The sequence below is a fragment of the Solanum verrucosum genome, unplaced genomic scaffold (genome assembly GCF_900185275.1).
Source record: "Solanum verrucosum unplaced genomic scaffold, falcon-dt-bn FXZP01000268.1, whole genome shotgun sequence".
NCBI lineage: Eukaryota > Viridiplantae > Streptophyta > Magnoliopsida > Solanales > Solanaceae > Solanum > Solanum verrucosum.
This window is the reverse complement of record NW_026019957.1, coordinates 3,585,879-3,612,211: the sequence shown is the minus strand read 5'-3', so window position 1 is coordinate 3,612,211 and position 26,333 is coordinate 3,585,879. Positions and strand designations below refer to the sequence as shown.

General features: G+C 34.6%; 3 protein-coding genes across 4 annotated transcripts in view; 2 read left to right on the top strand and 1 right to left on the bottom strand.

Moving 5' to 3' along the window:
- The window catches only part of LOC125814442 (anaphase-promoting complex subunit 13), a 171,865-nt gene that overhangs the window by 62,163 nt on the left and 83,369 nt on the right, over nt 1–26,333 (bottom strand). The window lies entirely within an intron of this gene.
- On the top strand, nt 850–1,440 carry LOC125814368 (protein GLUTAMINE DUMPER 1-like). Its single transcript, XM_049493825.1, has one exon. It carries the CDS (start codon nt 850–852, stop codon nt 1,438–1,440), a length of 591 nt encoding a protein of 196 aa, XP_049349782.1.
- LOC125814419 (uncharacterized protein At1g32220, chloroplastic) lies at nt 7,933–25,296 on the top strand. Of its 2 annotated transcripts, none has more exons than XM_049493865.1 (10): nt 7,933–8,112; nt 12,303–12,420; nt 12,516–12,604; nt 15,410–15,465; nt 15,548–15,603; nt 18,397–18,490; nt 22,143–22,222; nt 23,547–23,589; nt 24,420–24,511; nt 24,976–25,296. In XM_049493865.1, exons 1-10 carry the CDS (start codon nt 8,069–8,071, stop codon nt 25,153–25,155), a joined length of 852 nt encoding a protein of 283 aa, XP_049349822.1. In that variant the 5' UTR covers nt 7,933–8,068; the 3' UTR covers nt 25,156–25,296. The 2 variants fall into 2 exon arrangements, with proteins under 2 accessions (XP_049349822.1, XP_049349823.1); XM_049493866.1 differs by having other exon boundaries at nt 7,975–8,112; nt 12,306–12,420.

The following is a 26,333-nucleotide window of genomic DNA, read 5'->3' as shown; positions in this document are numbered from 1 at the left end:
TCGGCTAAGAAAATAGTAATAACACTATGATCAATAGGGGCCGAGGTTACAATTCAATTGTTTCAACTTACTTTGGTACCACTAAAATGCAGTATTCAAATTTACCTACCCAAAGGTCCACCCTCTTCTCAAATAAATAAAAAGTTTGTCTTGAAAATATAAATAAAAAGAAATACAATTTTTAAAAAATTAGAAATTCTTTTTTCATTCGATATCGTATTAAAATTTGGGAAAAGGTAGTAGTAGCTTCCTAGACTATGACCAAAATCTCAGAGACACACATTAATTAAACTAAAGTTATATTACCCCTAAACTCATTTTTTTTGTAATTTTGTACACCCTTTTGACTTACGTGGCATCCAAATATCTCCCACGCACCTCAACTGCGTGGAGTCACGGGGTGTGCCACATAAGTAAAAAGGTGTACAATATTATATACAAAATGAGTTCAGGGGATAATAGGACCTTAGTTTAGTTAAAATGTGTCTCTAGATTTTCGGTCATAGTCTAGAGGGCATTTATGCCTTCTCCCTTAAAATTTTGACTAAATTTAAATTCGCACAAGAAAATTCTATATTTAAAGATGAAACATTTTCTAAAAAAGGCAACACATGTACAATCGAGTGAAAAAATACTTATCATTCTATCATAATCTTTATCGATCCCGAAAAAATATTTCCCTTTTAGGAATTTTCAACTTTTTTCCTTCCACTTGCTCTTCCTCTTATAAATACACATTCATCACTCTGCACTTCTCAAGCTCAGAAAACAACAAAGAGAAAAAAAAAAACACCTCTCAGTTTCCACTAAACTTTCCAAACAACAAAAATTTCAACCAAAAATAGAAAAATGAGAACAGCAATTGGCTTCTCTACAATCACATCAAAGTTCGAACAATCCAAATCAACCGTAAAAGCTACATTTTCACCGCCGGCGATGGTACAGAGATCGCCATGGCATTCTCCGGTACCGTATCTCTTCGGCGGTCTAGCAGCTATGTTAGGGTTAATAGCTTTCGCTCTTCTAATTTTAGCTTGTTCTTACTGGAAACTCTCCGGTCATTTAAGAGAAAACGGCGAAATTGATCACGATTCGGAAGTAGATCCTGAGTCCGGCGACGGTGAAAAACCGGCGATCGGAATTGTGAAGGCGATGCCGGTGTTTGAAGAGAAGATTGTTGTGATAATGGCTGGAGATTTGAGGCCTAGTTTTTTGGCAACGCCTGTGTTAAGTAAAAACTCTGTTTTGGGAGACGGAAGTGATTTGAATAAATTCGAGAAGAAATTGGAAAAGGAAACCGAAGAATTAGGTGATGAGAAGGAGAAAGAAGAAGTAGTGATTGAAGTTAGAGAAATGAGCCATGGAGAATCTCAAAACAGCCATGGAGAATCTCAAAACAGCCATGGAGAATCTCAAAACAGCCATGGACAAAATCACTAAAAGAAATTCTTCTATCACTCTTTTTTTTTTAACAAATTTCGTGCGACGAGCTCAATTGAAAATGCATGCATATAATATGGAACTCAAAATCTACTACTTGGAGTGTGACGAGCTCAATCGAGAAACACATGCAGATCATATTGAACTCGAAATTTTCTACTTGAAAAATCTTCTGCTCAATCAACTCGATCATCATCACCAATGTGACATTTTTTGTTTCTTCTTCTGCTTTTCTGGGGAAGGGGGATTTCCAGTTTTGAGTTAACGGGAATTGTAAATTGTTGGTTGAGATGAGATGAGTTGTGATTTACTTATGTACATAATGAATATTTGAGACATACATTAAAAAAAATCATTTTTTTAATTCAAAAGTATCTATAGAAATATTTAATTATACGTTTAGGTGTTTAATTGGAAACATATTATAGTCCAAGTATCAAAATAATATTTATTGACAAATTTAAGATACACTATCAAGTATTTTGCCAAATATGTATCATGTCAAGTATATAATTTATCTCCGTGTTACATGAGTTTGAGCAGAGAAATCAACCACTAATTCTTGCATTAGAATAGCTTGTATGTATCATGTCGTGGTTATGGTAATGGTTATAAATGGTAGCTAATAATGGTGACGACAAATGATAGACATTGCTAACTATATTGGTGATTATGATTAATGGTGTAGTTGATAATGAAAGGTAACAACGGGGATAGTAGGTAATAGTGGTTGATGATGGTGACGAATGGATGGAGTTGAAGACATATCGTTAAGATTAAATGCAAACAAATAAGATTTTAATTTAAATAACACTCTTTATGTATTTGATGGATATATTAAAACCTAAAAATTATTTACTGTGAACTAAAACAAGAATAAATAGAAATATATTTTTAAAATGCTAAATTCTTCCTTTTTTTAAAAATAAATGAACATTGTTATAAAGTTACTTAAAATGAAACTCGAAAATCAAAAGACAGATCTTGGTTTTGATGTTATCCATAGTGTTTATGTAATTATAATAATTTAATAAATAAAATACTATTGCATTTTGATCCTCCACTAAAGAGGGGAATAATAAAGTGGAGAAGAAACAATAAAAGTATATATTCTATCTGTTGGATTCAAGTGTGTTCAGCATTAAAAAAGTTTTTTTAAAATATATATATTAAGTGGAGTAAATTAAATGTTTCTCCAGTTGTATGGGAAGTGATGTTAGCAAATAGTAATGTCTCAGTTATTGATAAGGATGGCATTAAAATGAATGAAATTTCTTTATTTTTAAGTATTAATTTTGGAATTCTAATCTTAAATATAAAAGAAATTACTGAATATGTTATTCTTATTGTTATGGTATATAAAAGAAATCATGTTATTAGAAGATGTTTTCCAACTAATATAAAACCCACACAAATTTTAAATTAACCAAAACTCAATATTAATATCAAATAACAAAAATCCCTTTATTTCCATTTTTGTGACACTTTTATAATTCGAAATTCAAATAAATTTATTTTTGATCGTAACTTTTTCATATATATTTTCATATGTCAGTTATTGTGATTTATAATATTTTTTTAATATAATTTTCAAATATATAAATTTTAACTTTTTAAAAAAAAAATATTCCATACCCTAATTCACAATTAAAATCAAATTATTTGACTCTTAAAATTCAAACTACGCAATATCTTGAGAAAAAAAAGAGAGTAGCAATGTCTAAATTTTCTTGGCGGTAGTGACTTTTTTTTTTTATATATTTGATATCTGCATCAAAATTCGACTATTTCAAATTTGTTTCTATTCATAGAGGTGGTAGTTGAAAAACAGGTGAAGTGAAATAATTGTGGCACTGTTTTCTTCGCAAAGCTGATGTTGAATTGGGCGCTGTGAGGCTGGTGGGTTGTCCGTGAAAGTGGGCGACGCGGCAAAAATGCGCCTGTGAAACCTTTTAATTTTGCTAAACTGTTAACTCATTTATTTTAGTGAGATGTGAGACAACTGTTTTAGAGATTCGAGAAGAGGTGAAGTTTTGAAAAGTTGTATTAGAACTGGATTAAATATTTTCTTCATTTAAATTAATTGAATTGTTAAGGTATTTTACATATTTTAAGAAAAGAAGATCAAGACATAAATTAGGCATGACTTTTCATTTTTATCCTTATTAATTAATAACTAATTCTAATACTAACTAATGAAGGGTGAAATTGGAAGAACATTCTAAAAATAATCTTGAAACTTGAACAATTAAGTTAATTTGAAAAATAAAAAATGTCTCAACAATTCAATTAATTTGAAATGGAGGGAGTAAAAATTATGGTTGTAATACAATTTGAATTCAATATTATACATGGTAATGAATTCGATAGTTGTAATTCTAGGACAAATATAATCCATTTTTGACAATGAAAACTAGTTTAGGTAATACTGAAATGTTTGAAATTCTCATAAAATACTTATAATATGTTTGTATTAAAAATATCTTAGTTATATATCCACCACGTGCATTAAAACATGCTTATATTATGTATTATGTATTGAATTCAAAATATATTACATTTTTTTTCTCTAATTAACAACGTTAAAAATGGATTATATATGAATCTTAAATATTCAAATATTATTCGAGTTAGTTTTTGTGTTACTATATTAAAATTGTTTTAAAAATCCTATATATATTTGGTATATGCTAGGAAGGATTACAAACATAATAGAAAAAGTTTTCTTGGTTGTCTAGCACTTGAAGAATACAATTATTTACCTATGATAAACTAGAAACAGATATATTATTGAGAAAGAAGCAGCAAAGATATAGACAACCAAGAAACGTGAGCACTTACGTCATCAAGAAAGAGACGTAAAAGAAATTATATATATATTCCATAATTCATTAATAAAATTATATAATAAATTATCTATGTAAATTTTGGCCAAATACAAATCAGCCTTTTTGTCTAACTTATCAAAGAAAGAGAACAAATCAGCTTCCAAAAATCTTCATATTACCCTTCTTTAAACTTGAACAGTTTCTGAAATAACAAAATGCAAACAAAATTTCTTATCAAACTACATCACACAAGTACATTTTATAATAATATTGAAGATCAATTTATAAAGTTATTTGATACGTTGTGTAAAACGGAGTATCTGAAAGTATAATCAATAATAATATTATTTTATTTTAAAAAATAAAAAAATATTGAATACAATTGAAATTCATTCATACCTAAAAGTCTCAATATCGTGGCTTATAGCCATACTAGTTGCTCTCGTAAAAATAGTACGAACTACGCACGGGCCCAATAATATTAGGAAAAAACTTTTATATTCCAAAAAAGAGAACTATTTACAAGCGGTTATCTCCTTACTTTTACACTCTGCTATTTTTTACTACTAATGCATATTTACTACTTGATACCATCAAAGTGTATATATATATATACTTTGATGGTATCAAAGAGGAGGAACCATTGCTTCAGTGAAAAATACTACTCAGTTACTCCTTGATTCCATTTGAGTATATATATTTATACTATGCTGGCATCAAGGAGGATCAAAGAGTGTTTCAGCGAAAAGACTGATCAGTTATTGTTTGATACAATCAGAGTATATAGATACTATCAAAGTATATATATACTACGATGATATCAAAGATGAAGAAGCAGTGGTTCAATGAATAGAACAAGGGGGTTGCTGGTTAAATAGTTTGAGTCGTGGGCTAGTCAGGGTAAATAGTTTGAATTGGGTCTAATTTAGATAAATACTTTACTTGAATCCAATTTGTATTATAATTTTTTAAATAATTTTATATATATATATGATACCTCTCTTCTCTAAATTCCATGAATAGTAGTAAGTGAAGGTTGCGATCTTCAGCCCTAGGGACGAACAATAAGGAAGTAGCCGTAAGACTGAGGTCGTGAAGGCAAAAAACTGTTCATAACCTGAAATAAAAGAAAATATCTAGAAATTTTTTGCACCAAAAGCAAAAAAAATAAAGACTTTGTGAGTCAGATGCAGGGTCAACCCAATGAGTAGCATTTCCTTACTACAATCAAATATTTTGTAATAATATTCTTCGAATTCACAAGTGTATTCTTGAATATAACTCATTTTGTAAATTTGCATATATTATATATATAAATGACAATAAGCAGCCACCCTACCGTCAACAAGTGTGGGTATTTTTGAAATTCACTCAAACTATTGCTTTAAAAGTTGGCAAAAGAGTCTGGTGGACCTTTGTACTTACTTGTATGAGTTTGTATTGTAAATTCTTCTACTTACCCATTTGTCATCTGGACCCATGAACCCATCTAAACTCAACATTTTAAACACGTTTTCTGACTTGGCGTTCTATGTGGCAAACACAGCCAAAGGGCGTGTGATACACACACCTGAGGAGCGTGAAATCTGGTTAAAAGGGTCTAATAGCCACATTAGGGTTTTATAAAGCCCTCTTCTTCCCCATTTGCATTTAACGCCATTATTAGACAAATTTGAGCTTTTTCTTGCCTCTATTTCTATCTTCTTTCTCCAAATTTCTTCTCCATTTTTTTTCATCGTTATACTCCTCTTTTATTTCTATGCATTTCCAGTTAATTCTTTGCTTCATTTTATGGTTGATCCTATTGTAGTTTTCTACATCATCATGAAAGTTGTTTTTCTTAGAATCCTATAATCTAATATAAATCATGAAACATGTAATTGAAAGCATAACAAATAGAATCCCCAAAAAATTTCAAAAAAATCAGTATAATCGACTAAAAACCTAAAAATTAAACAAAGACATAAATAAAAGATGAAATCTAGACTAAACAACATACAAATTCGAAAATAAGTTACAAAATTTACATAGATAAATTAAAAATCAAACAAAACCAACAAAAATACTCAAACAATTTTGTGGGAATGAAGAAAAAAATGAGAAAGAAAAAATGTGGGTATATATAGCCACACACAAATATTGATCTAGGACGACGCTGACACACGGTACACTCAAGCGGCGAACCTCTCTTCTTCGATTGGATGAAAACAAAGACGGATTGCCTTGATTGCTGCTGGTATTTTTTCTTCAATGAAAAGAGTAGAAGAGGTTGAAAAAAAATGTGCAAGGAAGATGAAAGAGAAATGAAATGAGATTGTGGGGGAAAGTGGTGGGTTTAGTGGCAAAAGGCAATTATAAATCAGAAATATATTAATTAAATATAATAAAAATGTCAAGATGACATGAAGTGGTATATATATACACGTATCATTTTGTAATTATTTTTAAAATTACGTGTCAGACGTTTGTGATACACACACAATTAAAGAGTAAAAAAAAGTGTTTAAAATATTGAGTTTAGATAAATTCAGGGGTCCAGATGACAAATTGATAAGTAGAAGGGTTCACAATACAAACTCATAGAAGCACAAGGGTTCACAAGACCATTTTGCCTTAAAAGTTATGTACATTCAACTATTAAGGGTTGTGCTACTGTCTCATTTACAAAATAAAAATAAAAATGACTTTTCATTATTTCACTTGTATTTTATCAGTAGTACTACTATTTTTGGCAGTTGCCTTTGTACCCTTACTTTGACAGTTACCCTTTTACCCTTGCTTTTTCTATTTTATTTTCTTAATTTTCCTATATATTTTGGTAATATAATCAATTCTATATACTAATTAATTAACTAGAGAAGTCATGATGACATTAACCCATTGTAAGCACCAAACTGATCCTATTCATTTTACTTACTAATTCCTTTGAGCACCTTTTTTCTTCAAACATTATAATATTTCCAACCTCAAAACATTTTGTGATCATTTTCTAATATGAAATTAACAATATGTTATATAGCTATTTTCATAGGTAGCCTTTTAATCCAATATGCTATATACCCCTATTTTATATAATTAACAAAGCAAAATAAATTTAATTATATATATATACTTTTATAATATTATTGACTAATGAGTAATTTCTGAACAAGAAACCTTAATCATATCACAACAATATACATATACTCTTATAGTATCATTGACTAATGAATAATTTATGAACAAAAAACCTTAATCATATCACAACAATATACATATACTCTTATAGTATCATTGACTAATGAATAATTTCTTAACAAGAAACCTTAATCATATCAATACAACATATATATGTACTGTATTAGTTAAGCGAAATTATTAGCCCTAATGATACTAATACAAATATGATACTGATATAGTATCAGTTAAACAAAAATTATCAGCCTCAATGAAGGAGGTTATGAGCTGTAATTATTTATGAGAGAATGAATATTTCTTAAATTATTTTCGATTTGGATATGAACATGTAATTATTTTGGATTTTATGACCTTTTCCTAATTTTTTGGTCCTTTAATCTGAGCCCAACCTAAGACCCATTATTGATTTTCGGGTTCAAAAGTCCGGTTGGGGGCTCGGCACATATTAAGCCACATGTTCCACTTGCGTGCCGCTCCATAAACCGTCCACGTAAATCTCTCTCTGCAATTAACCTTTAAAAAAATACACATAGCATAAGCAACAGTATCAGTATACAGAAAAATCCAGAGATTTCTCTATTCCATTTCGCAGCTTTGAGATTCATTCATAGGTGAAACGGATCATGTCACGTTTAATTCAAGCTCGATCCTCTCTCTCCAGATACTGGTAAACACATTTTCGCCCTAATTCTTCAAATGTGAAGTTTATTTTGTGCACAATAGAAGCTCAAATTCTCGTCTGTTTTCGTTTTTGATGGCTCTGTTGAGTTTTCTGCATTGTTGATTTGGTTGCTATATGTTGTGAAATTGTGGATTTTGTTAAATGTGTTAACGGATGTATTGTTTGAATAAAAGAGGTTTTTAATCCTAAATTATAAGGGAAAAGATGGAAGGAAGATAAGTGTATGAGCAAATATCAAGCAACTGGGCTGATAAATTCGTATCTATTGCCTGAGCATTTATTTAGTAGATACCCTTGGAGAGACGAGGCGAAAATATAGAACAATAAATGATAGTAATACAATCAGGCTTCGTGGCTCGTGCAATGTAGTGTTATAGTGTGAATTTTTTTTTAGTATTAACCAAGCCTTCCTTTATTAGTGTGAGCTGGAAAAATAAAATTTAGATAGCAAAACCAAGAAGTTGTGAAGTTGAGTAGTTGGAGTGTAGTTAGGCTAATCCTAAATAGTGTGAAGTGTCGAGAACCTCCCATGTTTTCCAATTAAACATTGCCATGTGTCAGGAAGGCTATCCTGCTAATGTTCTTTTGTCTGAACTGAAAGAGAAAACTAGGTTCTAAATATTTTGATTGCATTCTTATTAGACATGTTGAACATAATGTTGCATATCGGTTTTTTATTTTAAAGAGTGATGTGTTTGGCTGCAATACAATAATTGAAACAAAATGTGATAATTTTTTTGAGCATAGTTTTCTACGGTCGGATAAAATTTCTCATGCACCTATCGAGACATATAATGAAATGACCACTACTGAGTAACTGAGAAGCAAAAATCCAAGAAAAGAATATTTTTTCTTATGGAAATGATTTTCTAACTTTTCTGGTTGATAATGAACCATCTACTTATTTTTAAGCTCTATCTTCTTTTCATGCTACATGTTGAAAGAGACGATAAAAGTTGAAATTGATACTATCATGAAAAGTAAAACGTGTTTTGACTAGTTTACCTCTTGGTGCAAGATTTATGGATTGTAAATGAATTTTCAAAAGAAAATTAAATCTTGATGGCTCTTTAGATAAATATAAAGCTCAATTAGTAGCGGAAGATTTTCTCAAAAATAAAATCTTGCACTCATAGCTAGAATTTCCTCTACTTGAATTTTAATAGGCTTATTCTCAATTGATGAGTTTTTTATTCATCAAATGAATGTTAAACCAACTTTATTAATGGTGATTAATTAAAAGAAGAGGTATATGGTTCAACTCAAGGGATGTATCGGTCCAAGACAAGAAAATAAAGTTTAAAATTAATTAAATCACTTTGTTGCCTTAAACAAGCTCCTAAATAGTGGCATGAGAAACCTGATCAAGTCTACGGGCCAACTTACGTACACCTCGACTAATTCAATGTGATACCTGCCACTTTCCACTAGCAAAAAGGACTAGATAACTATGTCTACTAAGGCTAGGATGGGTGGGAAGAAATCACTTAGTGTGTTTGTCTCCGCTAAGATTTGAACCCGAGACCTTATGGTTCTTAACCACTTCATTAACCACTAGGCTACACCCTTTATTGAAAGGCTACTTTTCTTCCGATGAAGTGGATAAATGTGTTTACGCTAAAGTGATAAGTGGAGATTATGTGATAATATAGTTGTATGTTGATGCCATGCTTATGTTTTGTACAAGTTTAGTTATTATGGGAAGTATCAAATGATTTTTGTCAGCCAAATATGAAAGATATGACGGAAGTAAACATGATAATAAAAAGTCAAAATTATGAAGGGTGAAGATTGTAACACAAGATTACTATGAGGAGAGACTTCTTTAAAGTTAGAATGTTTTGATGTGGCACTTGTGATTACTCCTTGTGATGCTAACTCTCAACAGAAAAAGAAAGATGGTGACACAATTGCGCAAATTATTAGGAGTCTAAACATGATGAATGTTCAGGGTACAGGGTTAGATTAATGAAATATTTGAGAGGTACCATGAATTATGTTATCTTGCATAGTGAATTTCCTTCTATTTATGAAGGCTACTGTGAAGCAATTAGATATCTGACTCAATTCACTTGTGGTTATGTTTTGACCCTTGGTGACGGTGCAATATATAGAAATCAGCTAAGCAAACGATTATTTCTAGATTGACTATGAAATCAGAGTCGTTTGTAGATGTGGAGTTAGCTGGTTCTGAGGATGATTAACTAGGAAATTTCTTGGCTAATATTCCTTTAATCAAGTACTTGTTGTTTATACATTCTGATTTTCAAGCAACAATTGCTATTGCCAAGAACAAATCTTATGACTACAAAAATAGACGCATGAAATTGAGACATGATGTTTTTAGTCAGTTGTTAGGAGATTGAATAATTTTCCTCTACTATGTGAAGTTAGAAGTAAATTTGGCCGATCTCTCTCAGGCTAAACCTGTGGAATGTAAATTAATTCTTCATATCTAGAAAAAAAATGAGGTTACAACCACCTATCGAAATGAAAAAAGAGGTTACAGCCAACATGAAATCAAAAGAGATGGTAAACCGACCTATCTGATTGGAAACTCCATGAGGCATGAAGTAAGTTTATATAAGTAATAACAAGTCGATATTGACACTGAAGTACTAAAAGATGAGTGCTTAACTGCTATTAACTGTGAGGATGAGATATAACTCTTAATGAATGCATACTCCTTAAGAGTGATGTATCTAAAGCAATGTACACTTGACGAATTCACCTAATGAGAGTGGAGTGAGGTCGCTTCTATGAGATTTTGGTTAAGTCTCTGGGGCTCTCACAAATAACCATGTGCATGACTTATTCGTGCAAAACTGCGTCAAGCACCAAAATTGTGGGGGTCACAATGTGGCTGATAAGATCTTTGACATACAATAGGAATTACTGGTTCATAGAAATATAACCCATTTACATTTCACCAGTAATTCTGTAAGTCATATTTTGTCAGTCTAAGTTTGGTTCATAGTGCAAAAAGACACCAAGGTGATTGCATTTGGACCATACAAGTCCAACAAGTCTTATTCTTTGAATCCTAAAATGCTATTGAAGTATGCGAGGGATGGTTGACAATATTAGTTATTTCAAAGGAATCTATGTTCAAATGTCATGTCTTGGGGACAAGTGTCCAAAGACTATTGACTACTTGGAATGGTTAGTGGCACTTTTTCCTAAGTTGGACAAGTCTCATTATTTAATTGGCCTAGTTGGGAGGTTCTTGATACTAGGTCACTATTTAGGACAAGCATCCTAAAGATGAACCAAAATGTGACATGTGTCATGGTTAGTGACGAGTTTCCCGGTTCTCTGAAAGGTGGGTCCATATCGTATACCTATAAAGACCTCATTATGATTTCATCATTTGAATACCAAGAATTAGCTTACTAGCACTCCCACATACCTAACTCTCTTTCACCACTTGTTGGGTTTTGTATCTAAATTTTGTTATTTCCCATCCTCCTAATAGAGGAAGGCTTGTCGAGTGCTGGGGAACTTTCACACTGCTGAATAGTTGTTAAGAACAGTGCACTGCATGAATCAAGCCCTATTTGTATTTTCTCGTAAATAAATAACATTTTATTGATCTATTTAACTTGTTTCCCCAACAGATTGCCTTAGTCTCTCTTATTGGTGCTTAAATACCCTGGTTTTGAACTCCAGTGATTCATTATATGCGTAGGTGAAGAGAAATTTTTTGCTGCTAGATACCACCACACTACTAAAAATAAGGAAAGATACCACAATATTCAAGGTGTGGTCAAAATATGGGATGTGTTCTTGAGTTTTCAATTATTTTATTGATTAAGAAGCCTAAAACATCTGAAGCAGTTTATTTCTGTTCCACATGACTAGAATGATCTTGGAAGTTTCTATCATGAAAGGAGTAAGATCATAGAATTCCAAGATATGTTGTACCTCCATATTGGTCATTGAACTTCTGTTTAGATATTTTTGCTGGTCATGATGTTATTTTTGCATAGATATCTGTAAATTATATATACTTGGGAGTTAGGGCTGTACAACGGTCGAGTTGACTTCTTTTCATTTTTGCTTTATTTCTCAATTCTACTGGCAAACCATTAACTTTTTTTGTTGTAAAATTGAGATATAATTTCATTCATTGGAGATGTCTGTTTTAGTTTGGCTGATTTACAATCTTTTAACAGGAGTGTTGCATCATCCAGAAATGTTCGGTTTTTGTCAACTGAATCCAATAAAACAGATGAGCCCTTTAAAGTTGAGGAAGCAGAAACAGTAAATATGCCTCCACCCCCAACGGAGAAGGTGTTAATGCTTTAAGTTTTAGTGGGATTATATCACTGTCAATATGTTGCTGCTTGCACTCACTCATTTGAGGTCTCTTTAAACTTTCACTTCAGTTACTTGTGCTCGGTGGAAATGGATTCGTAGGCTCACATATCTGTAAGGAAGCTCTAGATCGTGGTCTTACAGTTGCTAGTCTTAGCAGGTATTTTGCTTCACTTCCATTGTGAGTTAGTTATATATGTCTGCTGTACTTGGAGCATGAGCATTTATTTAGGAACTGTTTTGTTGGGTACTTCTAAGTTTTTGATCCTTATTTTGGTTGAAAGTGCAAGGGGGGGAGGGGGTTAAGCGGGATTGACTCTTTGACTAGAGGAAAGAATATTGCATTACAGGAAAAGGGGAATCATATTGACATCCCTATCTTGTGTAATTCACATCCTTCAAATTAGATTACCTACTTCCTGCTTCCATGCATCTAAGCCACCTTCCCACCCTTTAAAGGTCTAGATAAAAGAAATAAGGAAAAGGTGAACTTACGAAGAAAGACCTAAGAAAATGGGAAGTTGAAATATGACCAAATAGCAAAAGAATATGAAAACTCTGCAGTTTGACCAAAGTAAGGGGGAATAAGTTCAGCAACAATGTTGATGCTCTTGCGGAAGAAGTTAAACCTAAAGCAAGAAAAAGGAACTGAAGGAAGCCATAGTCAAACTGCATGCACTAAGAGCTTCCTGTGACCTACTCCTAATTCTTCTTTCTCCCTCTTGGTGGTTGCACTGAATGTTGCAAGGAAGAGCACTGTATGCAGGGCAATGGTCTGAAGTTGGGGAGGAGATAAGGTGGTGGAGGAAATAGATGATTTGGGAAGTAGGGGTGGGTGGAAAAAATGAGAAACAACATTGAGAGGTGAAGATCTTCTGCTGCAGTGCAGAGACTCTCTTGCTGAGGCGGAATTTGCTGCTGAATATCTGAACTCTGTTTTAGCTACTCATTGTCCAGATACACTCATGTTGCTTCCCCAGCATGTTCCCAGCATCTTCACAAGCATGTGTAAGGGTTTACAAGACATCTCCAAGCCTCTTTAACTCATATTCCACCAGAATGCACTTATTAATCTTCAATTATAGCACGACTAACTTCTCTTGAAGCTCTTTACCATGCGACCTCGTCATAGGACGACGAGGTGAATCCTTAGCAGCAGTGCCACGCGATAAACTTTCTTGTGTGCTAACAAACTCCGATATTTGGGACTATATCATCTCTAGTGACGAGTGACCTCTGATTTTATTCTTTATGTCTACCATTTGCATCTTCTGGCGAAGGTGATCATTTCTAATTTGTCTTATTTTGTAAAAGTGCTTATCAATCTTAACATCCGTATTTTATTTTAAGACTCATCTTGTAGAATATGTTTGACTTTATAGGTCCAAAATCACCCCTATATAACATTATTGGTCTCACTATTGTTTTATAAAGCCTTCTTTTCAATTTGGTAGATATCCAATTAAGATAATATCCTCTGCAAATAGTTTACTTCATGGGACTTATCTTATATGGTGTTAACTAGCTCATCCACAACTAGAGTAAATAAGGTAGGCACTCCTTGCAAATCCCTATTGTGAACTCATGGGGTAGAGGATTGTGTATCCTATCACTGATGTGACTGTTCCTTCATACATATAAGTTTTATTATGAGATTCATATATGTAATATAAGCATAATACATAAATGTGCCATTAACTTGGCTTCAACTGACATCTATGCCCTCCAACTCTGAGTGTGCACAAGCAGTCACTTAAACTTGTATGAAGTTGAACAAATGGACATACACGTCCTACGTGGCATATTACACGTAGGATGCCATGTGGGATGTGAATTGCCACATAGGACGCCATCAAGGACGCATGTGTGTACTTGTTCAATTTGGTACAGGTTTGAGTGCCTACTTGTGCACCCAAAGTTGGAGGGCATAGATGCCGGCTGAAGCCAAGTTAAATGACATATTTATGTATTATGTATTATGCCTTTCATATAAATTTATTTTTTCTCCAGTCATTGCTGAGAACACTTTAAATATGCTTATTCTCCAGGTCAATAAATACCATGTATAGATCATTTTCCCCCTCCCTCTAAAGTTTCATTTTTTCAGCAACAATACAACATCAAATCTAGCAGGTGTAAATCCAAATTGGTTTCTTTCTCTAAATCCAAGCACTATCATTATTTACCCACAATTTAATTGTATAGCTCATTAGTTTGACGTGATGAAGTTTGCACAACTTCGTATATCTCATTGATCTTATATTTTGGAATCAAGGTAGTCTTGCTCCACTTGTTTGACATCCTTCCATTCCTTAGAATAGCATTAGGTAGCTTGGCACGCCTCGCTAAAAATCTCAGGGGTTTATTTATATGGAAAAAAGTGTTCAGATGTGTACATAATTACTCTTTACCAATCAACTTGAATTAAAGTTGATTGATAAGCTTAATGAAGGACTAGAACTGGATGTTGCATTAAAACTTAAATTGTTCTGAGCATTCTATCTTAAAAGGCTTTCCTCTTGTATGAATCCTCCGTCCTGATGGGAGTCTTTGTTTCCCTATCCAAAAGGAGACTGAAGAGGAATTATTATCTGACAAAATAAATGCAATTTGTTTATAATCATTCAGCAGAAGAGAATTTGCCTATCATTCCTCTCAATTTTAGGCATCATGTTGTAGGTTCTTTTTTCCATGCCTTGTTTCAATATGTCAATGCAAAATCATGCATGACACAATTTTTTCTTTTTACTTTTTGAGTTCATTGTGCATGCCGTCTATATCTAATATAAATGTACTTAAAATAGTTTTTGGACTTGGTCAAAGGGAGGGCCAGTCTATGTGTCCTATTGTGTCTTCTATCATCTATTGTATTCTGAGGTCCCTCTAGTCTATGACCCTTCTCTAGTTGGAAGTTTTGTGAGGTTGCCAATTGTGTTGTTCAAATCATTTTTTGGCCTTTTTGTAGAACAGGAAGGTCGTCCATACAAGATTCTTGGGCTAACAGTGTGATTTGGCATCAAGGTTGGCTGTTTCTCGTCGTGCAACTTACTTTTAACTCTTCATGATGCTGATGGGCCTTCTAAGCATTTTCTCCTCCTAACAGGAAACCTTTTTTCAACTGATTCATGGAAGGATGCACTCAAGGGAGTAACTTCTGTTGTATGTACTGCCTCTAGCCCTGAATTTTATTATAATTGCTAGCTGGAACTGTTACTTGGTTGAAGCACACTGAAGTAGAAATGCTGCTGCCTATCTTTTGTTGGTTCTGTCTGTCTCCCCCTTTTTGCGGGGGTGGATAATTTGAAAGTTATGGTGGTTGATGGCAAGATGTTCCTCCTTATTTTAGTCGCTAATCCTACTAAGAAAGTTGTTGTTGGCCGTGTTTTAAGGATTTTCGTTTTCTTTAAAGAAAAATAATTGGTAGCATGTTTCAATTTTTCACAAGATGTGTTGTTAATTTGTGGTATTTTCCTGAAGGATATAGTTTTTGCGGCAAAAGATGCTAAACTGTGGTAAAAAACTGAAGAATATTTTTGGGTAATTGATGCTGATATAATCTGTGGGCTCTTGCTGATGGATTCTCTTTGTACTGAAACTTATCCTGAGCTATGTGCATGGTAATCGTAGGAACAGTCAATTCTCCACATTATGGAGGCTGGTTTATCTTTGTTTAATAGAGTGTAAGGAAGTTGGAACAGTATGCAAGTAATCAATCAGTCAGATTGGTTGTACCAGAGAGAGATGGGATGTTTGGTTCACAAGGTCTCTGGTTCGAGCCCTGAGAATAAGAACTTCTTGCTAGGGAGTGGTACTCATAGTGCCCTACTTGTCGCAGACACAGATTCTGGGGGAGGAGTTGGTTTCGGGTTTTGGATACTGGATGGTTAAATAAGAAAAAACAGAGAGAGGGAGTTCGTCTCTTATGCAGGTTGCTGATCAGAGTGTGATAAAATAATTGGACCAATTAATGCAGATCTATAATTGGTGTGAGACTAGTCCTCAGATCCACCATCCTTTTTTTTTTTTTAATAACTGTGAATATTACCAAATGATAGCAACAACAAAGACAAAACACCTAAAATTACCAATTGACAGCAACAAGAAAGACAAAACACCTAAAATTACCAATTGATAGCAACAACAAAGAAAAAATACCTATAGAGGACCTAATCCCACAACCACCTTCTAGGAAGGGTGTTATGAAACTTAGGCCTTAGAACAGTCACTAATTTTATGGTAAATGCTGCAAAAAACCGCTAAATCCATGAACTCGCCTAGACAATTTAAGTTAATCTATCCTCTCTCAATTTCCTTCTTAATCTGTGTAACTACCACCTCATTATGTACATTTACTCCTTTAAACAATTTCTAATTCCCTGCTATCCACGAATGATAAGACTATATCCCCCAAATTGCAGCTATCACTCCTTGAATTGCTTCCAATGCTTCCTTTTGATTCTGGCTAGAACTTGTTGCATCTCTCCAGCTTGTATCTGAATTCCACTCCATTGTATAAGGGGATCCCTGACAGTTTAGTCCCAAGTGCAATCCCCAAACAAGTGATGATTCATTTCAACTGCCTCAGTATCACATAAGCAGCATCTCATATCTTCCACAGGAATTCGTAAGTTGAGTAGTCTCTCCTTGGTAACCAGCCAGCCCTGAACCGCCATCCATAATATTTGAACATTCTGCACTCCAATTGAGTTCAGAAATCTCTATCTCCCTTTGAGTCCCAATAATGGTATTGTAAATTCTTGTGATAGAATATTTTACTCCAGGAGTTGGGTTGTAGCTCCTATGCTCATACCAAACATTCATGTCCTCTTTCAGGGAATTGATATTTTTCTGGTACCAACTGCAGTCCTGTGGGGCTTTGTGTGTCCATACTGTCTAAATGTTATTCCATGCATCCATTTGACACAAAGAGAGGCTTTGTTCTCAATTAGATGCCACACCAGTTTTCCAACAGATGCCATAATTCAGTTCCTGCACCCTTTAATGTTCGCCCCCCTACACTTCTTAAGTAAACAGACTTTCTACCAAGCTAGTGAGATACTAAAGAAGCTTTCCTCTTCTCTTCAAAACAACCCAAAGATGATCACTATTTTTTCTATCAACTTCCTTCTCCCTGCATATGATAATTGTTTTAGAGTATGTGAAGTTAATCTGCTAGCAATCTTCTCAATCAATTGGTGACTTTCCAGCTTGTTCCATCTCTTGGGAGACAATAGCAAACCAAGATACCTTAAAAGGAAAAGAACCTAGTGAGAGGCCTGTCTTAGCCAACAATAATTCCTTTGTATGATCATCAACCCCAGCCATGAATATACTGGACTTCTCCATATTAGCAATCAACCCACAAGCTTTGCTAAAGTGTGTCAAGGCTTCAATGACCCTAGTCACAGAACCTAATTCACCCTTGAAAAATATCATTGAGTCATCAGCAAAAATAAGATGAGCAAGTTTTAGCTGCTTACACATAGGGTGATATTGAAATCAGGCAATTCACTCGTACTCTTCAGAATTATTGGAAGATGCTCCATGACTATTTTATTACCTTCAAAACTGAGAATTTTTTCTATGTTAATAAAGGAAAGTAAGTTGGATCCCTAGTGGTTTGAAAATGAATATGGGCTTTACTTCATAGAGCTTCACAATATTCAGAAACAGTTAAATTTACCTGTACTTGTGGATTGCCTTATCTATATCTTTTCATCCACAGCTACAATTAAGTGGACTTACTGATGAAGTGTGTTTTCCCTCTTCCTAGGTTCGAAAATATTTGTCTATGCTTTTTCCGGTTAAAGTTACTGTTCCAATTCAATATGATTTTCGTGAAGTCTTTCTGAACAGCCGCTATGTTCACCACTTCTTTTTTATGTTATTTATATGAGAAGTTACGAGCACTGGTTGTTTTTTCGCTTATGCGATGGCAAAATATCTCTGCAGATCTCTTGCGTTGGTGGGTTTGGCTCTAACTCACACATGTATAAAATCAATGGGACAGCTAATATAAATGCCATCAGAGCTGCTTCAGAAGAAGGTATTAGCTAGCTATAAAAGCCTACTTAAGCACCTCTCCATATTGGTATGAGATTTAAATTTAATACTTTTTTTTCCAAACCTTGAAACTATGTTCTTTCAATGCCATAAGAGAAGCTTAGTTATATATGTAGATAACTTTACCTGAATGTTTAAGTCTTTAATTAATTGCTATAGATTGTATCCTTCCTCTTATTAATCAAAGAACCTTCCACAGCCGTTAAGATAATTCTTGTTTTTTTTATAAATAATTTTCTCACTTGCCTGAAATTTTAAGTCTTAAGAGATGCCTGTTGGTTATTCAAATTGGTCGTAGACCACCTCAAGTTGCTTCTACAGTTGATTGCTTAGTTTTGACCTGGATTTTAAATGTTTATTGCTGCCTCTAGGAGGTAAAAGTAGGTTAATTGCCTGGAAGGACCTGATGGTTGGTAGCACTTTTAAGTGATGTTCAACAGTTGGAAAGGTCTCTGTTATCTTATGAGGAGCATATTTCTCTAAGCAAGCTTTTCAGCTCTTTTTAAAAAATCCCTGTGGGAGTTATGAGTATTGATGTTCTATGTACAAATTCCTTTGGATAGGTGGAGTTGAGGTATGTGGTGGAAGGGGGGGGGGGGGGTTGATCTTGTTGATTGGACTTTGTGCGGCATCTAAGGAGGAGGAAAGTTGGGTCTGTAATCCAGCGGTGAAAACATTTCATTGTTAGGAAAAAAAGTTTTTAAATGTTTGAAAAAGAATAATCTCAGACTTGATAATTCATAATGACTTACCCTGTTTCAATGCCACCTAAAAATAGTAATGGTAGATATAATGGTAGATATATTGGTTAATGTTTAATTTTTTATTGCATAATTGATTGGAACCCAAGGTAGTTAGATGACAATTTGGTGCAGTCATAGAATCAACTATCAAAAATTTGTGAAGTTTTCCATATTAGAAGGCATGATCGTTTCTGTTAGAATATGAATAGGTTTATACAATCCTATTAGAATAGGAATAGGTTTATACAATCCTATAATAATAGGAATAGGTTTATACAATCCTATAAGAATAGGAATAGGAATAGGTTTATACAATCCTATTAGAATAGGAATAGGAATAGAAATAGAAATAGGAATACTAAATAGTATCCTACTTGGTAAAGGATTGTATTCTAGGGTCTATAAATAGGGTCTCAATGTAATAATGTAAACAACACAACAATTCAATAATATTCTTTTCCTATATTTCTCACAGTTTCATTTCACGAGTTTATCTTCCCTTCTTCTGCCTATTGTCTGAAGGAGTGGATAACGCTGACCTAACTTTCCTTCTGGAGGTCCCTTTAATTTGGACATCCCTTTCTACCTTTCAACTGTTGAACCTGAAATATACCTATCTCACCTTTCTGTATCAACTATCAACAATTTGTGGAAGTTTTCCATATTAGAAGGCATGATCATTTCATTTCACGAGTTTATCTTCCCTTCTTCTGCCTATTGTCTGAAGGAGTGGATAACGCTGACCTAACTTTCCTTCTGGAGGTCCCTTTAATTTGGACATCATCCCTTTCTACCTTTCAACTATTGAACCTGAAATATGCCTATCTCTCCTTTCTGCCAAAGGGAACTTAATTTCTTCTCTCACTAGATTTCCTTTGAAGTTTGACGGTAGAGAAGTGAATAATCTCATAACTATTTTGGCGTTTCCCAAGTACCATGACCGTATTCCCACGAGAAGTCAATGAAGTGGTTGATAACTATGAGGTCTCATGTTCAAAACTCGGTGGAGACAAAAAAAAACCACTGGTGATTGTTCTCACTGGCTTAGCCTTGGTGGACAGATCTATTTGGTACCTGTTGTTGGTGGGAGGTGGGAGGTGGCAGGCGTCCCATGGAATTAGTCAAGGTATGCGAAAGCTGGCTTGGACACCATGGTCATCACCAAAAAAAAAAAAGTTTTGTACCTCAGAGTCATTTTGATTCTCTTCGAGGCTGTCTCAGGCCTGCATGTGAACTAGGAAAAAAGCCTGTTATATCCCATGTGTGAGGTTCCAGTTAGTGATAGCCACACACTTACTGAAATTCTGGGTTGTAAGGTAGGTCACTCCCCTACCAAATATCTGTCTGTCCCTGGGACTCAAAGAACAAAGCCCTGGAGATTTGGAATGAGGTATTGGACAAATTTGATAAAAAAAATGACAACATGGAAGGCTTTATCTCTATCCCTTTGGTGTAGAACCATCTTGATCAACACAGTGATAGATGTAATGCCCACCTATGTCATGTCCCTATTTCCTATCCTTGCCAAAGTGGAGAAAAGGATGGACACTCTTGAGGAGTCGGTTCTTATGGCAAGGGAATGCAGAGAATAATGGGTACAACCTAGTGGTGATGGAAAACAGTCACCCAGAACAAAAGGGAGGGAGAAATGGATATCAGAAACCTCAGTTTCAAAATAAAAATAAAAATGGATATCAGAAACCTGAGGTTGATGAGTTAACTGGCAAAATGGGTATTAGAGAAGAAAAAAGCCTATCGAGGGAGGTCATTAATATAAAGTATGGATCCCTTAGCCAATGGAGCACCAACACAGTCAACACCCCCTATGTAGTAAGGAAATCCATCAGGTTTCTATGTGATGTTTTTGAAAGAAACATTGAACTTTCCCCCGGGAATGGTAGGAAAATTGCTTTCTGGAATAATAAATGCAATGGCCAAGAACCTTTGAGGGACAGCTTTCCAGGAATACATAGACTAGCTAGGAATACTGATGCCACTATCAGTGAAGTCTTGACCAAAAACTTTAACCTCAGAAGAGGGCTAAATGATTGGGAGATGGAAGGATTGTATACAGTTCTTCAGCTTTCAGAAGGGATCAGAGCACTAAATGAAGATGTTCTGGTATGAAGGACATAGGGAAGAAGGTGTTCATAGTTGGGGGTACTTATGCTTACTTAGTAATGAGATTCAGCAGCAACCCAACTGGCCTTGGAAGTTGGAAGGCAAAAGCTCCGTACAAATTGAACTGTTCCTCATGGTTGGTGGCTCAGAGACTTGTTTAACTATTGTAATCTTCAGAAAAGGGGTATGCAGTTGACATCCAGATGTTTTTTTGCAAAGCAACAGCAGAAGACAACACCCACACTTTTGTGCACCGTGCTTATACTTCGCAGCTGGCAGCTTTTGCTGATTCTGAATAACCTGAAATGTGTTATGTCTGGCTATACTTTTGAACTTCTGATAGCTTGGGACCAAGCTGGGAAGAATGTTAAATAGAAGAAATGGTTGAGGGAAATACCAGTGTGCATATGGTGGACCATTTGGAGGTTAAGGAAAAACAGATGTTTTGAGAACAAGAATAACCCAATCCAGAAAGTCAAGGTGAACTACATTCTGAGCTTGCATTTTTGGTGTAAAGAGCTGGAGGATGCTGACCCCATCCTAGATTTTTTGGAAGCCTTGTGAAGTGTACATAGGCTTCTTTTCTTTCTCTGTGTGATATTCTAGGTGCTAGTACAATCTTTGTACTGATGAATAGAAAAGAACTACCCACATACACTTTGTGTAAACGAAAAGAGGACCCCCCCTGCTGTATGGTAGATCTGATATGTTGTTTTCATGCTAGAGTGGTCGATGTTATGTTGTTATAATATACTTTATCTCTATGTGCAGGAGTGAAAAGATTTGTTTACATCTCTGCTGCAGACTTTGGCATTGCAAATTATGTGTTACAAGGTTATTATGAGGGGAAGGTATTAGCTCAATACTTTTCATTGATGTAGATGAATGACTATTTAAGAATGTGCAAAAGATGTCAATTTCTGTACTAAAAGACATTGTGTGGTATGTTTTCTTTTGAAACTGGTAAGGTTGTATTCTTCAGCATTAAGGGCATGCTGGCCACCACCAAAAAGTGTCAATTACAAACTTCCTAACAAATCTACAATCTGATCTGTATCTACTATACATAACTGTTTACACCAAAAAAGTAGAGATACTATACAATTCCATTTGACCTTGTGTATGGAATTGGATCTATTTTTGAAGCATCTACTATTCCTTTCCCTCCAAACTGACCACCATATACATGATGGTATTAACCTCCACCATTTCCTCCGACTCTTGGTGCCTCCTCTCCTTACCCAGCTCTTCAACACGTCTGATGTATGTTCTGGCATTGTCCAATTCAGATTTGAAATGCTAAGGAACAAATTCCAGATTTGAGCAGTGTAATTACAATGCAAGAAAAGGTGGCTGTTAGTTTCACTTGTCAAATTGCATAAAAACACCTAGGGATCAGCTGTCTACCCTTCTTCTGAAGTACTTCCTGTGTTAAACAAGCTCTCTTTATCACTAGCCAAGTGAAGCATTTCTCTTTTGTAGGGATATCCCCCTTCCAAAAATGGTTCCAGAGGTGTTTTGGTCTCCCTGCCATCACCTGGAGACCTCTTCTGTAGGCACTGTTGACTGAGAAAAGGCCATCTTTGCTGTGCTTCCACAGCATCCTGTCTGTGGCACTTGCGTTTATGGTCTAACTCCACCTAGCATCCCTAATATCTCAGCCACCCTTTCCACCTCCCAATCATGGTATCATTTGACTAATTAGAAGTTGTGCTTTTTCTTTCGGTTGGTAATTCGAAACCTCTAAGAAGAGGCTTGGGGATGGTTGTTAATTCCTCCAAGGGGTCCTCTGCTGTTTGGAAGCATTTTTTAGAAAACATAACAGACACTTTAGCACCAGTTATCACTTATGCCAATAGACACTATAGCACCAGTTATGCCAATTCTGTCTCCATTCCCCATCTTTAAACGAAAAAAGAAGAAAGAAAGATAATAAGAATCTTCAAATGACTTCTGGTACCTTTGATGTTTAAACAATTTTTGGAGGCCTTGCACTGACAATTTGTGTAAAAATAAAATATTATGGTCTAGGATGTAATGGTGAGAGAGTAATTAAACTAGCACATAATGGTGGAACTTACTGTTAAGTAGGTCGGATGATCGGGAATGAAATCTAGAGAACTTCTGAAAATGACCATTTTGTTCTTCTGCCTCATGTCTCTATTATGTTTGCAGAGAGCTGCTGAAACTGAGCTGCTAACAAGATATCCATACGGAGGTAAGCTGTTTCAGTTTTCATTGCGTAACCACTTTTTGGTGCACCCACTATGTCTATTAACCACAGGACTTGCATTGAAGCAATATGCAAAATTGCAATTTGTCTCATATCGGGTTGTTGCAATTATATTCTTTCTCAAGCTTTTGATTAGTTATTTTAAGATAATTGTCAACAGATCATAAACATTGTGCTATTTAATCTACCTGTCCTGATCCTCACTTACTTCAAACTGCATGGGCAATGTAACAAACTATTAGAGCTTCTTTAGGGGTTTCCATTTCCAAATATTCGTGATATTTCTTCAAGAGCACATTATGTCACCCCATTATGGGCTTATGCAACATATATCGGCCTTATAGGGTGTTCACCCGAACCCCCTCGGCTAAAAATTACACTGTATATAAAAGGTGACCTTTTTTATTTTTATGCATATATATATATATCCCAAGTAAATCCTAGATCTGCCATTAGTCGGAGGAGTGATGTGAGGAGCTTTTAGATGGATGGAAGACAATCATCTGAATTTGTGACCCATTAACAAGTGGCTCAAACTAGCTTGTTTAGAAAGTTGAGGATCCACATCTAGCGCTTGACCTAACTCTATAAACATGGGAAAAAGCTGCAAATGAGTGAATATAGAGGAACACTCCTTGTTTTAGAAGGAAACTTTCATGGAATGTTCGACTTGATGCTTTTCACCTTTATTGCACAAGGTTGTAAGTTTATTCTGCTTGTAATTGTATCTTTGTTTTAGTGATTTAAGATCAAGTGTTGAAGACTTGCTCCACAAGTTTATAAAAATCCATCTGATGAATATCATATTTTTTCAGGAATAATCCTGAGGCCTGGATTTATCTATGGAACCCGTCGTGTCGGGAGCATGAAATTACCCCTCGGTGTAATTGGTTCTCCTCTAGAGATGGTGTGTACCCTTTGCTTAATTTTACTCCTTTTCAGGCACAACTAGTGCACATACTGCTTCTTATCCTGGAAAATGAACAAAAGTTGGACTACTCACTGATCCTTGCACTTTTTCTTTTTATCATGTACATCCAACAGAGATTAGTTTTTTTTGTTTCACCTAGCAGTCATTCCTTAACGAAACTCCTTCGGTTATTGAATTGAACCTTTGCTGTATTATCCAAAGATGCAAAGCACCTCAAACTTCATTGTCCCATTTATGCAAAATTAATAATGTAATAAAATAATAGTTTAGATGGAAAAGAACGTGAATCTCTTTTTTTGTCTCCTGTCCGATTGATGCTATGAATGGTCATTCTATATGAATCTTCCATCCATGCAAATTTTTCCTATTTGTGCATTGTAATAGTTTCTCTTTGTATATTTAGACGGCATTGGTTAAGTTTCTGTTGGTTCCATTTTCAGATTCTACAGCGTGCAAAACCTCTGAGTCAAATACCCCTTGTTGGGCCTCTTTTTACTCCTCCTGTGAATGTCACTGCGGTAGCTAAAGTTGCCGTCAGAGCAGCAACAGATCCTGTATTCCCTCCTGGTGTGATTGATGTTCACGGAATCTTACGCTACAGCCAGCAGAGATCTGTATAAGGTGAATGATTTCATCTGAAAATAATGATAATGTGATACCAACGGCGGAATTCTTTTACAATCCTCAAAGAAGCGTTTTCATATATTTCCTGATGGTAAAAGCGTAAAAGGTTCCATTCAATAAATAAAATAATGCTTCTGTAATCGTTATTTTCTTCAGTATATCTTGCTTGTAGCTAAATAGGTTGCATTTTCGTCAATGACATTCGTCTGTCTGTAGCTCAACAGGCTGCACCAGATATTTATCCCCCCCCCCCCCCCCCCCCCTCCTTCTTTTGAGTTTGGCTATTGCTAAGTTGTTTTTGCTTAAAGAATAAGAAAATTGATGCCCTTAGATATAAGAATTCAGTTTCTTTTTTTCTTTTCTTCCCTTCACAACTTGATTTCAAGCAGAGCAGATTGGTTCAATTCATCAATTTGTATTGATGAGAAATGGTAGTTGAATATGTGCAAGTGGTTTATAAATTGAGAAATGAGTTTTATGAGTTTGATTCGTAGGCATTCAGTTTGATTTTTGATTTTATTTCGATTTATTTATGAGTTCACAAATCGTAACTTTTGAATTAATTGCAAAAATCTTCTTTTTCCTTCTCTCTTGATATTTGGGGACATCACTTCATCTTTATTAGATAGATACATTGCAATTTTGTTTGTGTATAATGTGTCTGGTACAAATGTTATTGTTGACATATATATAATACCAATTATTTCGAATCTAAATTAGTATGAATCTGGTTTAATGATTTATAATTATGTATTTGGTATTTGATACATAACTCTTGCATCATTTGTTATGTATAGGGTGAAGAAGCAATGTATTTGTGAGTTTTGAAAAGTCTAAAATTATTGTAATTTGAGAAACTTTCGAAATAGGGTGTAAATTAAGCCCAAATTATTAGAGTTTCTGTACTTTATGTTGAATGTAAACTGTGAAGTTGATTAATACTTGTAAAAAATAATTTAAAAGTTTGTGTGTACTAGCAATTAATATGAATGTTTATGTACACGATGCAACATTTTTTGTTCTCATGCAAAGGTGATTGGTCTTCTACTTGGATTGATACATTTGAGTTGAGAGTTATTCGAAAGCAGCCTCTCTGTCTTCAAGGGGCAGTGATACAATTTGTGCACACTCTATTCTCTTTAAATTTCAGTTAATGAAATTTTATTGACTACGT